Raw genomic sequence first — 12,433 nt, 5'->3', positions numbered from 1 at the left:
TACTTCATTTCAGCAGCCTCAGTGCAGTTTATATTGATAATTATGAATGTGAACTATTGCATAGATATTTTATTTTTAATTAAAAAAACAATAAACGGATCAACACTTACATCACACTAACCATGAAAAAGCAGACTGCCAAAGATTTAACACAAAAGTATGTATTTTATCAACACTGATCATAGCTGGAAAGCAAAGCTGCAGTGGTGTAAGTACTAAAATCTGAGTTCTATATTAAAAGCATGAGTTCTTCACAAGCCTGTTGTACGAGCAGCGAGAGGATGTTCCGTAAGCCACAGAGATCCACTTCTCACTGACCAGAGCCTGGTCTGAAGTTTAATGAAACACTGTTGATACAGAACCTCTGCCCAGAAGGTTTGGGACCGTCATCAAACACATGGCCTAGATGGGCGTCACACTGCAACAGAAATTAAGTACCATCATTACCACTGCAATTATGGATCGACTTGGTACTATCTCAAATCAAGAAACTTGTATGATGAATTCATTGTTATGTTGGTGGGGGAGTCTTGGGGAGAGACCAGAAATACATCCTGGAGTAATCACCTCTTGACAGTGGGCAAGTATCTGCCCCCAAACAAGCAGGTCCCGGAAAAGGAAGTCAGAAGGTACTACAGAAAGTATAGGAAATAAAAGGAAGGATCTAGACATCTCAATATATAATGAAAACTACTTGAGGCAGTCACTGTAGGTCCTTCTCACAAGTCAACTAGGATTTTCCCCCCAGAATTACTGACGGAAAAAAAAAATAAGACTCAGAATAGCTGTCAGTGGCTTATTATATAATTGGAAGGTTACCTTCAGCTTAAAAGGTGGTTGCTGGATATTCCTGCAAACATGAACTCTGCAGTAGGTGTTTGTTACATTTACAGATAATACCTAATCCTGTTAGAATGGACTGCAAGCACACTGGAGGGCAGTATTAGCAATATTAACAGTTTGGAAAAAACAAGCAAAAAAAAACCCCAAACCCAAAAGCCTAAGATGCAATTAATTTAACTCAACTGCATACTTTTATACCTTAACAAAAGCACAGATTTAGGGTTGGGAAGAAGTAGCTAGGGGTGGTAGTTCTTTAAAAGAGGACCTGGGTATTACAGGAGGTCCTAAAACAAGTATGGGTCATGGCCTGTGGAAAGGTAAAGGTGTAAAACCAGGAACACTATCTGTAACATACCTACAGAGCCTCTAACCTCTGCTGCAGGCTAGGCACACCTGCAGTGTTATGTCCAGGTTTGTGCTGTACTTCAAGAAGGAAAATGATCAATTGGAAAGAGGGCAAAACAGAGCAACAAGATGACTAGTGCATTAAAAACCACTGCATAAAAAGAAACAGCCCTTCTTAGTCTAGAAAATTGATGACTGAGGGAGTCAAAATAGCTACTCAAAATAGAAGGGTGGCTTCTGTGGAATAAGAGAACCCATAGAAGATAGCTGCGAAGATGCAGGGCACAACCACCACTGTGCAGGGCAAACAGTAGTAAGCTTCAATGGCTGTGGTGTCTCCATCACTGCACATTTTAAGAACAGCTTCAGCAAACATTTAGGAGGACTGCATCAGGAAGAACTGCCCCTGCGATGGGGCAAATATGTGGGCTAAATCTCAAGAGTCCCTTCTACTCTCTCTGGTCACCTCCTGCAGTTCACCTGAGGTCATCTGAATACATTTTCTGTCTGAAGTCCAGCCCTTGGCTATACTTAAAGAACTACTCTCCCTAGTCACATCATTTCTTCAACCCAAACCAACTGCCTATACTTGATACTTCAAACTACTCATGTGTTCGAACAGTTGCAGTGACAATCACTATTACTAATAGTAACTCTCACTATTGTATTCAGGTAGATTCATTCATGGGCACAAAGGAAATTTATTTGTTAAGACGTGGGTCTTTGGGTATCACCTCCAAAATAAACATACCTGTTTGCAGACAACTTCAGTTCTAGTTGATCCCAATGAGTTATCTGGTCGTCTCTTGATATTGGTATTGCTTTCATCTCTGTCACAGGTACCGTAAGCCTCAGAAAACGATGGCCATCCAGTCCCAGAATTGTACTTCTTTTCTGAGCTATAGGGGAAATCAGATCTTCTTCTTAATAAATAACAGACATGTCACAAAAAAATCTGATTTTCATAAGAACATTGGATTTTTCCCCTCATCCCTGTCTTGTACTGCATTAATAATATTTGGCACAGTATAAGTTTTCTCACTGGCATCAAACTGTGCTGGAAGCTCTTTTCCAAAGGGAATTCTCGATCAGTCCACAACATGAGCTTTTGCTTCACTGTTTCTGTTTCACTGACAGACTGGCATTCTATAAAGCTTGAAAAAAACTTTTTCCAACAACTGAGGCACTTCTGGGTGCCTCCTGTTAACATCCAGGATTATGAATCCTGTTTAGGTGCATATTAAAACCTAGAGCATGTTGGAAAATATGATCAGAAAATATTTTGGGGATTTAGCGTACAGAAATCAGGTAATTCCTAATTAGGTAATTCCTAAGATGTGCAAGCTTTGATAGCAGTAAGTTCTTTCTCCTAGTGAGGAGTGGCCTAGTGTGAGTTAGAGTGAGAAATGAAGACAGACTCACTTACTCATAGGGTAAGTGGTCTGGAGACCCAGCACGACCGTTTCCTCCTCATTTTCCATAGTTTATCCCATTTCACACACCCAATGCTCTTACTGGCATCTAGTGGTGGAGGGAGACACCAACACCAGCAGCAGCTTTTCTGTGATCGGGGTGAGTCCATTAGCCAATACAGAATTTAAAGCAAAATCAGAATAGATCATGTATATTTTGGCGGGACATTAATTCAGTGGAGAAAAACATGAAAATCTTACTCGCAGTGCCTTTTAGAAAGACAAGACAAACAAAGTGGGCTAAAAGCTTAAAAAATCCAACCCAAAGAACAGGACATGCTTCAGCACGTGTTGTATAATTAACTGTACAGGGCTGTCTTTAAGCAATGCAACTGTGGAAATAAAGGAGAATCTGTAAATGCAGAATGACCAGAGGCTCATTTCTGGGGGAGCTGTTGCTCAGTCCTTCACATCCACCCATGACAACCCATAAGAAAAGATCTCCTACCTCCTCCCTTCCTTAAAACTGGCGAGAAACAGGACACAGCACAGAAGCAGGCTGCACCAAAGAATATGCAGTTTGCAGACTTTGTGTTTATGTGAGAATGTATTTAGGGCTCCGGGCCTATTTCTCCCCAGCCAAAAAACACTCCCGGCCTCCCCTTGCTACAAAACCACACCAACACTTTGCCTACCAGCCAGAGACCCAAAGAATAACCTGGGGGAACACAAATGTCTGCACATGACTTCTGACTTTCCCTGACATATACCTGCACCGATTCTTTTTCATTTTCAAAATATTTCAATCGGAACTCTTTTGACACAGGGATTCTTCTGCTTATTCATATACAGGTACAAGGATCCTCTCTGAAACCCTGTCGAGTCAAGGAAGGTCTTTAATGCTACGTGGGTTTTGCATCTGACCCTGGCTGACTGCGCCCTTCACATGCCACTCACAATAGTTCAGTATATTGTAGATGTTTTCCACTGCTAAAGGCCCAATCTTGTGAACTGTTAAACTAGCTCTCAACACAAATGGTCTCTGTGTGGTTTTACTAATAGTAATATCACTTAGATTCCCTAATAGAAACATTTTAGTACCCAAAAATATTGCTGTTCAAGATCATATTTATCCTTTGAAGTATTTCACCACTTAATTTATGGATAAATGGACTTTCCCTAAACATATGCATTAGATTAGCCTTCGACACACCATTCCTCCAGCACATGTCATTTACTTTGATCCCTATTTCAGTCATCCTGGATGGAATCCAGATAATTCTAAAAAGTGCTTTTTGCTGTATGAATCTCAGCTGTAGGTTTATGGTTCGCTGAAGGTTTGAGATTTCATTAAAGCACCACAATTTGCTATCTATAAAGGTTAGGGGTTTGTTCTGCGTATTGCCAGCTCTTTCAAATGAATATTTGGTAGCAGGGGGTAATAAATTCTGGTAAAAATGTATACACACACATGTATACGTTGAAAGAAAGGCGGAAATGCTTCGTATGTTTACCTGTAGCTAATGATCTAATGCATTTGAAAAAGAAAAGGCATTTTTAATACACTAGGAAATCAATATGATGAATGATCTCTTATCAAATACCATATTTTCCCTCATTGCTAGGGTCCTCCACAACCTAATGCATTCACGGAAAAGATATTTTCAGACCATTTTGCACATTTAATAATTTTCAATTTTCTTAAGAGGTTGCTTTTTTTTTTCTGTAAGTTTAGGGATTTTTAATTCTCTGTATCAGCCTGTAAGGCTCAGCATTATTTTATGCTTTAAACAAAAGTGCCTATGCTCTCTGAGAGCTGGATACTGCAAAAAGCAGCATGACTGTTTGGTTATATTGTTGTTTTGTTATTAGTTTAGCAGCAGAAGCAATTCCCTCCAGTGCTCGTCTCTCTTCATGTTGGCCTGTCAGTATCTATTGTCTAATAAAAGACAAAGCCTAAATTGAAGGCACATTTGAGGGAATTGAAGGAACTCCTGCACAGATTAATAATTTAAAATTTCTCTGATTTGTCTGAATTTTCCAGAGGTATTTTTAAGTTTCGTATTTGTCTTCAGAATATTTTGCAATGCATTCTAGGTTCTGAAGTAAATGCACGTAAAAGTGTTTATTAGCAAATCTCTGCAGAAAAAGATACGCTTAAGCAAATATTTGTTTGCATAACAATAGTTTTCTGTACTTGGCCACAGGCAAACTAACAATTCACAGTTATCAGCCTCCAATTTTACCATTTAATTGCTTAGTTTAGGTTTATTTTTAATACAGCCATTGCATTTTCCCGCCTTTCTTACTATCCAGATCTTTTGTTCCTCAGCTTCCCATTGAAGTTCTGATCCGTGCTGCAACCTTTCAAGTCTTCATAAAAATGGGCATATCAGCCATATTCCATTGAACTCTCAGTTAGGGATAAATAAAGACTATTTTCTAGATCAAAAATATGAGGAACTGCCTTTTCTGGTTCACTTACAGAGAACAGAACACCCTCTGAACATCCTACTCTGAGACATTCTACTTCCTTTTACTTAGACTTCAATGAAGGTGCAAAATATACAGTATTGTAAAGAGCAGAGAGGTTAATAGCACAGTCATTTGCAGTCAGGTTTTAAAAAGTAAACGTAACCAAAAAGGCAAAAATAGTGGAATTTAATTTAGGGAGCAAGAAGGGGGTGGAGGTGAAGAGAAGGTCTCAGCTCCAGCATGAGGGACCCAGCAGTAAGAACGTAAGAGCTAGAGAAAGGCAGGACAAAGGTCTCTCTAGCCCAGCAGCTTAAGTGGCAGAAGTCAGCTGTGGAAGAGCACGAGAACAAAGCAAGCAAGCAGTGATACTCACACATAAATACATTTACTTTGTGGCTTATAATTCCCTTAAACAGAGAATTATAATCAACCAAAAGGACAAAAGCACGTGTGGTGGGAGAGAAAGGCAGACCTTAAAGTAGCAACTACTGCCTGCTGGCCACTGGAGACCCTCACATGCTCGAGAAAAGGGCTCCTCTTGTACCTGTATCACCACAGGTATCCTGGAAATCTTGTACATAGCACTCTGGCACCAAAGGTTCTTCTGACCTAAGCTTCCCATTCCTCTCATGAAAAGATACTGCTTCTCCTATCATAGTTTGGACATTTTAAGGATGCCATGAAATCTAAAGGCTGTTACCTGAACAGTGGGGCATTGCAGCACACGCAGCAGTATATTCCTGATTCTGTGTTATTCAGATAGATCCCACTAAATGGCTTTTAAAAAAGGAAGAAAAAAAGGGAAGTTAATAATGCAGGTCTTTAAAAGCTCACCATCTGGAACAAGCATGTAGGAATCAGATTCAAAACAGGAGAAAAACCATAAAAAGAAGGCTTCACAGGAGGGCTTTGAAGAACAAACATTAGCAGCCTAAAGAAATGAAGGGGAGGATGCCTTTGCACTAATAGTGAAGACTACCCCCTGCCCCCAGAAACTTCAGGAGCAGTCAGATGCATAAATCATCCAGGTACCAGGGCCGGAGTCGTGACCTCCGAGGAACTTGTGAAATGTTCAGGATCCCAAAGACCAGGGCTCTGCTGTGGAGTGCCACGACTTCAAAGTGGCTCTACAAAGGGACTCTCTCCTTCCTACATGGTCTGGAACTGGGATCCTTATTTTATAGATAAGGATTTCTGCACGGTTCACATGATTTAATCTCATGGTACATGCTCCACGCGTGCAGAAGCTCCGGCTTTGGGCTGGGGACACCTACAACACTACTTGGCCTCCATCACCGAAGGAAGCAAAGCACTGGGACAAGGTGGGTGGTGATGTGGCACACGAGTGATACCCAGCTCCTGAATGGAGTGCTATGTATAAGATTTCCATAGCTAATCTACGTATGGTCAAAAATAGGGGACTACAGGACCTAAGTATCATCTTCTCCCTCCGCTCTGGAGAGGCCTCCACTACTGCCACACAGCTGGCTGAGCTGGCAGTATCCCAGAGGAAAAAAGCTCCAACAAAATATGAAAAGAATGTAGACAGTTTTTTCATCTGTAAACCAGTCTGGATCAGAACAGAATCCACCCAATTCAGTATGCCCAGTCTACCTTTCATCCACGGGAAGGCAGCGGAAGCAAGTGAGCACTGACAGCTCCCCAAAGCAGGTTTTTCTCTGCCCAGCAGGCAGAGGAGGTGGCTTAACCTTGGACAGCATTAATGCTTTTGCTTACCGGTTCAGTTCCTTTTTGTCTTGTTACGTAGAATTGCTCTGGAGTCAATTTTTCTTTCCAGTCGGCAGCAGCAGTTGCTTCAGCTTGTTTAGTCAGAGAGCCTGTGCCTTCAGTCAGACACAGAAAGATAATCTGCATTAATTTTAAAACCATTTCAACTTAGACTCTGTTGATGCTTTCCATCATTACCTCAATTCTCCCAGTTTCTACGGGCACAGACAGAGCACAGGAGGGCAGTTCAGGGACATAAGAGCAGGAGTGAGTGCAGGACTTTGCATCTGCTTTCCATTCTGTGTGAAACATAAAGACTGCAGCTCCAGCATACCACTTGGGAAGGCTCTGATTGGAAATGGGCACTTACAACCCAAGGCACCATCCACCCAGCCAGCACAGCTGTCTGTTATAGCTTAGGACAACTGCTGGTATGCTTGGTGCTCCTTCCTCATCCCTGGGTATCACTGAAAGCTTTGGCAGTTTGCCTCTTGGAAACCCTCAGACACCACAACTAATGCTCATTTATGGGCTGTCAAAGGTTAGCAACTTCCACACACCTCTGTGAAAAGTGATAAGGAGCAGTGGAAGAAAGAAACACCTACAGCCCAAAAGAAAAGGGGCCATAGTTATGTGAGGGACACACAATCGGAGAGAAGTCACCCATAATGGTGCAGAACCTCCAGCAATGCCTCTTACGAATCACAGAATGGTTTGGGCTGGAAAGGACCTTAAGATCATCTAGTTCCAACCCCTCCGACATAGGCAGGGACACCTCGCACTAAACCATGTCACCCAAGGCTCTGTCCAACCTGGCCTTGAACACCGACAGGGTTGGAGCATTCACAACTTCCTCGGGCAACCCATTCCAGTGCCTCACCACCCTCACAGCAAAGAACTTCCTTACATCTAACCTGAACTTTCCCTGTTGAAGTTTGAACCCATTGACCCTTGCCCTGTGGCTACAGTCCCTGATGAAGAGTCCCTCCCCAACATCCTTATAGGCTCCCTTCAGATACTGGAAGGCTGCTATGAGGTCTCCACGCACCCTTCTCTTCTCCAGGCTGAACAGTGTACGAGTCTGTACACACCATACAGAACACTTATGGCGCTATGGGATTGGAAAATAATTAACAGATTGTCTGAAAAACAATGACTAGAACAGTTTCATTCCTTCCTAATCAAAAGCGTGAGGTGGGGAACCACCTCCACGCTTCCTGCTCATCAGCATAGGATCCTTGTTAAAAAAATCAGCCCCTGAGCGATGAATGCTTGCCCGGACTCATCTTTTACAATGCAGAACCGATGTGGTGGGAAAAAAGGAAACTTAAAATCACAGTTTAACTATAAAACCCTATAGTTTAGCCTGCCACCTCGAGAAAAACACCTACAACAGGCTGCCTTAGCTCTTTCCGGACAGCTAGAGGACACCGGGGTCGGGGATACCCTCCCCTCGCAGGGCAGCTCCTGCCCTTTCCCCTCATCTCCCCATGCTCCAGGCAGAAGGTACCTGTGCCCCCGCGGCTGCTGCTGCTGCTGCTGGAGCTTCCTCTATGGAGAAGGAAGAGGAGGCGGCAGCTCCCGAGCACCCTACGGAGCAAAGGAAACGCCATCGCGGCGGGGCGGGACCGGGAGAGACGCCGGACGCGGCCGCGTCCGGCGTCTCTCCCGATCCCGCCCCACCGAGTTGTGTGTGTGATCCATGCGTTCAACCGGATTAACTGCACTTTATGAGTAAAGCACCCCCTTAAACACCGATGCAGCATTTGCAGGTGAAGGTTTCTATCCCTTCCTTAAGAGCTCAGCTTAAAATGCAACACAACCCTGCCGAGGCAGTTGCTTGCAGCTGTTACAAGTTGTATATAAGGAGAACAAGTCTTGGTGGTTACACGAGGAAGTGCTCCTAAAGTGCATCTTGTAGGCATTGCTCTTAGTTGTATTGATTGAGAATGTGGTGTGATTTGCAGTCACAGCTGCTTTGACTTGGTCTATAAATACAGCTGTAATAGGACACACGGTTTAGTTAGGGCTCCTGTCCTTAAAAGGTAGACCTAAACACAAGTCAGTTTGCCAGGTTAAGCCTTAATGCTGTTGTCTGGGTTTTTTTTGCCCCAATAGCTCCATTTCTGATTTGGAATTATGTCATCATTACTGAATGATGTGGAAGGAACTGTTTCGATTGCACCGGCTAACACAGCTAGTAATGGTGTTTAATACACAATTGCTTTCTTTTTAACCTAAGTCTTCTAGCCTAATTTAAAAATCAAAGCAAGAAAAAGTGGTGTGTGATCAGTCCTGTGTATACACACCCGTTTTGAACCACTCTCATGTCTAAGGCTGTGAGTTCAGTGGCAGCTGAGGACATCCAGCACAGCATATGATCGGTACCATGGCTGTAATCAAATCCTCTGCTCAGATCCACAAACCCATGCACTGAAAGACAGCAGCAAAGCTGGTAGATCACATTCGCTGCCTGCAGCAGCAGGGGAGAGTGGGATACACAGCTGATTAATGGCTTTGTCCTCTATAACACGACACGGTGGAGTGAAGCCAGAGTACCTCGGTAAAAATCCTGGAGACGTGATGGTGCCTGTGAGTCCTCAGGACCATGGTTCAGGGTGGTAGGAGAGCAGCGCTGCTGGGCAGGGAGGAGAGGGCTTTGCCTGAGCTCACGGTGCTGGTGGGGGGCTTGTATCAGTCACTTACCCGTGGTTTAGGAGGGAATTGGAACATGTTAGGGAGACTTTTTTGAGGAGAGACCCAATCCGTCACTCCCCAGTTCTGGCAAATGGCTTAGGGCTGGAAAGTGGTGGCAGGTGATGGTGTTGCTCCCAGTGCTCGCTGCCACTGTCTCTGGCTCAACCATGGAAGGGAGGCGTTTCCCTCCTGTCCTGGGCTTGATCTCAGGCAGTGGTTGCTGCTGAGAAGGGCAGGTAATCAATGGAGTTCTCCCTGAAGTATCTGGGAAATGAAGGAAGGTGAGAGAAAGTGATTAGTCCTGAAACTTGCATGTTTTAATGTAATTGACATTGATTTAACTGGCGTTTTGAAGACAAAATCCAATAAAAAATGAACCGTCAATATCTTCCTTGCAGCTCCCCATTACTAGTGCTATCCCAAAATGTAGCAGTTTTGAGGCAGTGGGAACTGAACTCAGGTCTGCTGCTGTGCCATCTTCCTTGGGCTCTGGAGGAGAGGGGCTGGTGCCTGGACCCTGCACACAAGGAAGCAGCAGGCACAGAAGGAGCAGAAGGCATTAGGCATGTCAGCGCTGGCCTCGTTGTCCTCTCTGTTATCCACTTTACTGCAAGCTGCTCCTTGAAGAGCAAGCCTTCTAGAAGAGGCAGATCCCGTTCATCCCAACAGCCTCATTTGAGGTGGTGCACTAGGAGACCAGATCCTCCATTCTTCCCTCCAATAGAAGCCTGACCTGCAGTCCTCTGAACCAGCGTGACAGGTCTTCCTCAGGCAGAAAACAACCCCCGGCTGGATGTATTTCATTTTTCAGATCTTCAGTGCTGAAAAACCAAATCACTGTCCTGTCATGCCTGTAATATCGCCTCCCATGGTTACAGCACATACCAAGCTTCGTAGCTAGGCAGAGAACCGTCCTGCATTTCTCCCCATAGACTGTTATAAAAGCCAATTAGGCTGTTACTTAATTTTCCTCCTTTTTCCTTCCCTTATGCACGAGGGGAAGCAGTTAAGTCGTCTCCCCGAGCTGCCTTATGTAAATTTCCAAGTAGATTCTGCCTGAATTCAATGGGTTTATTGTTAAAAACGTCACCTGGCTCCATGCAGCACAGGCACAAGCTGCATCCAGGGAAGGGTCACTCATCAAAGGCGCAGCATCATATGAGAGGTGTGTAAATGGGGGAGAAGCTCCCCAGCTCCTCTGGTAGCGTTACTTTGTGCCAAGGCAGCGTCAGCATCATCATGTGTGTTGGTGGGTGAAGGCGAGAGGAGGAGGGAAGCGGTCACGGTCCAGACTATCCTGCTAATATTTATTCGGGCTCCAACTATTCCCAGCCCAGGCTCTGTGCTGACTGACAGCTTTGGGGACAAGCAGAGTGTCACATAGTGCCTATGCTGGCAGATACTGAGCAGTCAGCCAGGAAGCGGTGAGGTGCAGAAATCAAATGAACCCCTGTTCAAATGCAAACCTCTGCTTAAGCAGCTTCTGTTAATAAAGCCCCTCGACCCTACTGCATACAAAACAAACACTGAAATAGTGACATTTTTATTTTATACGTGTTTGTATGCAACCAGGTTTCCTCTGGTCATTTTGTCATATGTAACATATGTCCCCTCCTATGGAACGTTCCACTGAAACATGTGGGAGCTCAGCGTGCAAGAATTTAGCTCAGACCTGTCCTCCGTAGTAGCACTGTGTGCCCAAGTCCCTGGAGAATGAAGGAAAGGGGAACAGCATGAGCACTTCCTTCGGTGGGTAGGTTGTATCTGTGGCAGGCTCCATTTTCACCACAGAACGCTGCTTATGTAGGAGATGATCGCAAGAACTCCACATCCTTCCGCAGCAGAGTCTTCCCTCTTCTCTAACAGACCTGATACAACTCCGCAGTTGGTTTCTACCTGCTCAGATGTGATGAAGCTCTGAGTATGGAGATACTCTTTCCATATGGCAATGCTATCCAAAGGTACGTTGTAATGCTCCAGTGCTGAATTCCAGTAGTGGAAAGAGATTTCAGCAAAAATTATTGATAGCAGAATCTTCAAGAAGAATACTGCTGGTTTCCAGAGGTGCAGAGAGCCTTAACACAGATCTGAACCTCCATGAAGCTGACCCAGGGATTCTGCTGAGATTCACTTGCGGAGTAGCTTGATGTGATTCAGGTCAAAGACGTCATCAGAAACAGTGAACACACAACTTCTTTCCTTGTTTGCTTTATGATTTAATATCTCTTTTTACTAATTATAAGCTATAGGATACCCATTTACCCGACCTCTATTTTTAGCAAGAAAAATAGGTCATACTTGTGGACTAGCTTAAGCGGGAACCTTCTGCTCGAGTCTAAGGATAGGATTTGAATATAATATGGTAGAAAACAGAATGGAAGAAGAGAGGAGAGGAGAGAAAGAGAGGAGAGAAGAAGAAAAGAGAGGACAGGGCAGGAGAGATTAGTTCCAGTTGGAAGGGACCTACAGGTCTGGTCCACTGTGACAAATGCTTTGAGCTGGATTAGACCAGATGCCCTCCATAGGTCCTGTCCAGCATAAACTATTCTAGCCTTCTAAATGCTTTGAGAAATTTATTGCAAAATGGGTGAAGATATGAATTCAAAATGAAATGGCTATTTTGCAGTCACTCCTTGATAGAAAACTCTATTCTGCCATCAGGCCACCTGTTCAGCTAAATTTCATCCACCTTGAAAAGCAGACACACACTCTGGGATGGAGCGAGTGTATCTGCAGGGGCAGCTGTTGGGAAGCAACATCTCCAGGCTTCTCCCCTGGATTGCCCCATGCATTCCCTATATCATACCACCCAAGTTTCTTGAGCCATATAGTCAGTAATAATACATTCCCTAAACTCGTGTGTGATTTTTATCCCTTGTACCTCAAAGGAGTGAAGAACTGGGATGGTTCTTCTCCCACCCAGTACTCAAAGC

At 44.1% G+C, this 12,433-nt stretch overlaps 1 protein-coding gene across 1 annotated transcript; it reads right to left on the bottom strand.

Moving 5' to 3' along the window:
• Positions 1–318: 318 nt before the first annotated feature.
• Positions 319–6,965, bottom strand: MSRB2 (methionine sulfoxide reductase B2; the record flags this gene model as incomplete). Its single annotated transcript, XM_010016247.1, has 4 exons — positions 6,813–6,965; positions 5,776–5,852; positions 1,940–2,087; positions 319–418 (listed from the first exon to the last, which is right to left on the bottom strand). Coding segments are annotated over exons 1-4 (478 nt in total), but the record flags the coding sequence as incomplete, so codon positions are not given.
• Positions 6,966–12,433: the final 5,468 nt, after the last annotated feature.

Source organism: Nestor notabilis, unplaced genomic scaffold (genome assembly GCF_000696875.1).
Source record: "Nestor notabilis isolate BGI_N333 unplaced genomic scaffold, ASM69687v1 scaffold4606, whole genome shotgun sequence".
NCBI classification, from domain to species: Eukaryota; Metazoa; Chordata; class Aves; order Psittaciformes; family Psittacidae; genus Nestor; species Nestor notabilis.
Note: the sequence above shows the minus strand (reverse complement) of the source record. Positions and strands in the feature narration are given on the sequence as shown.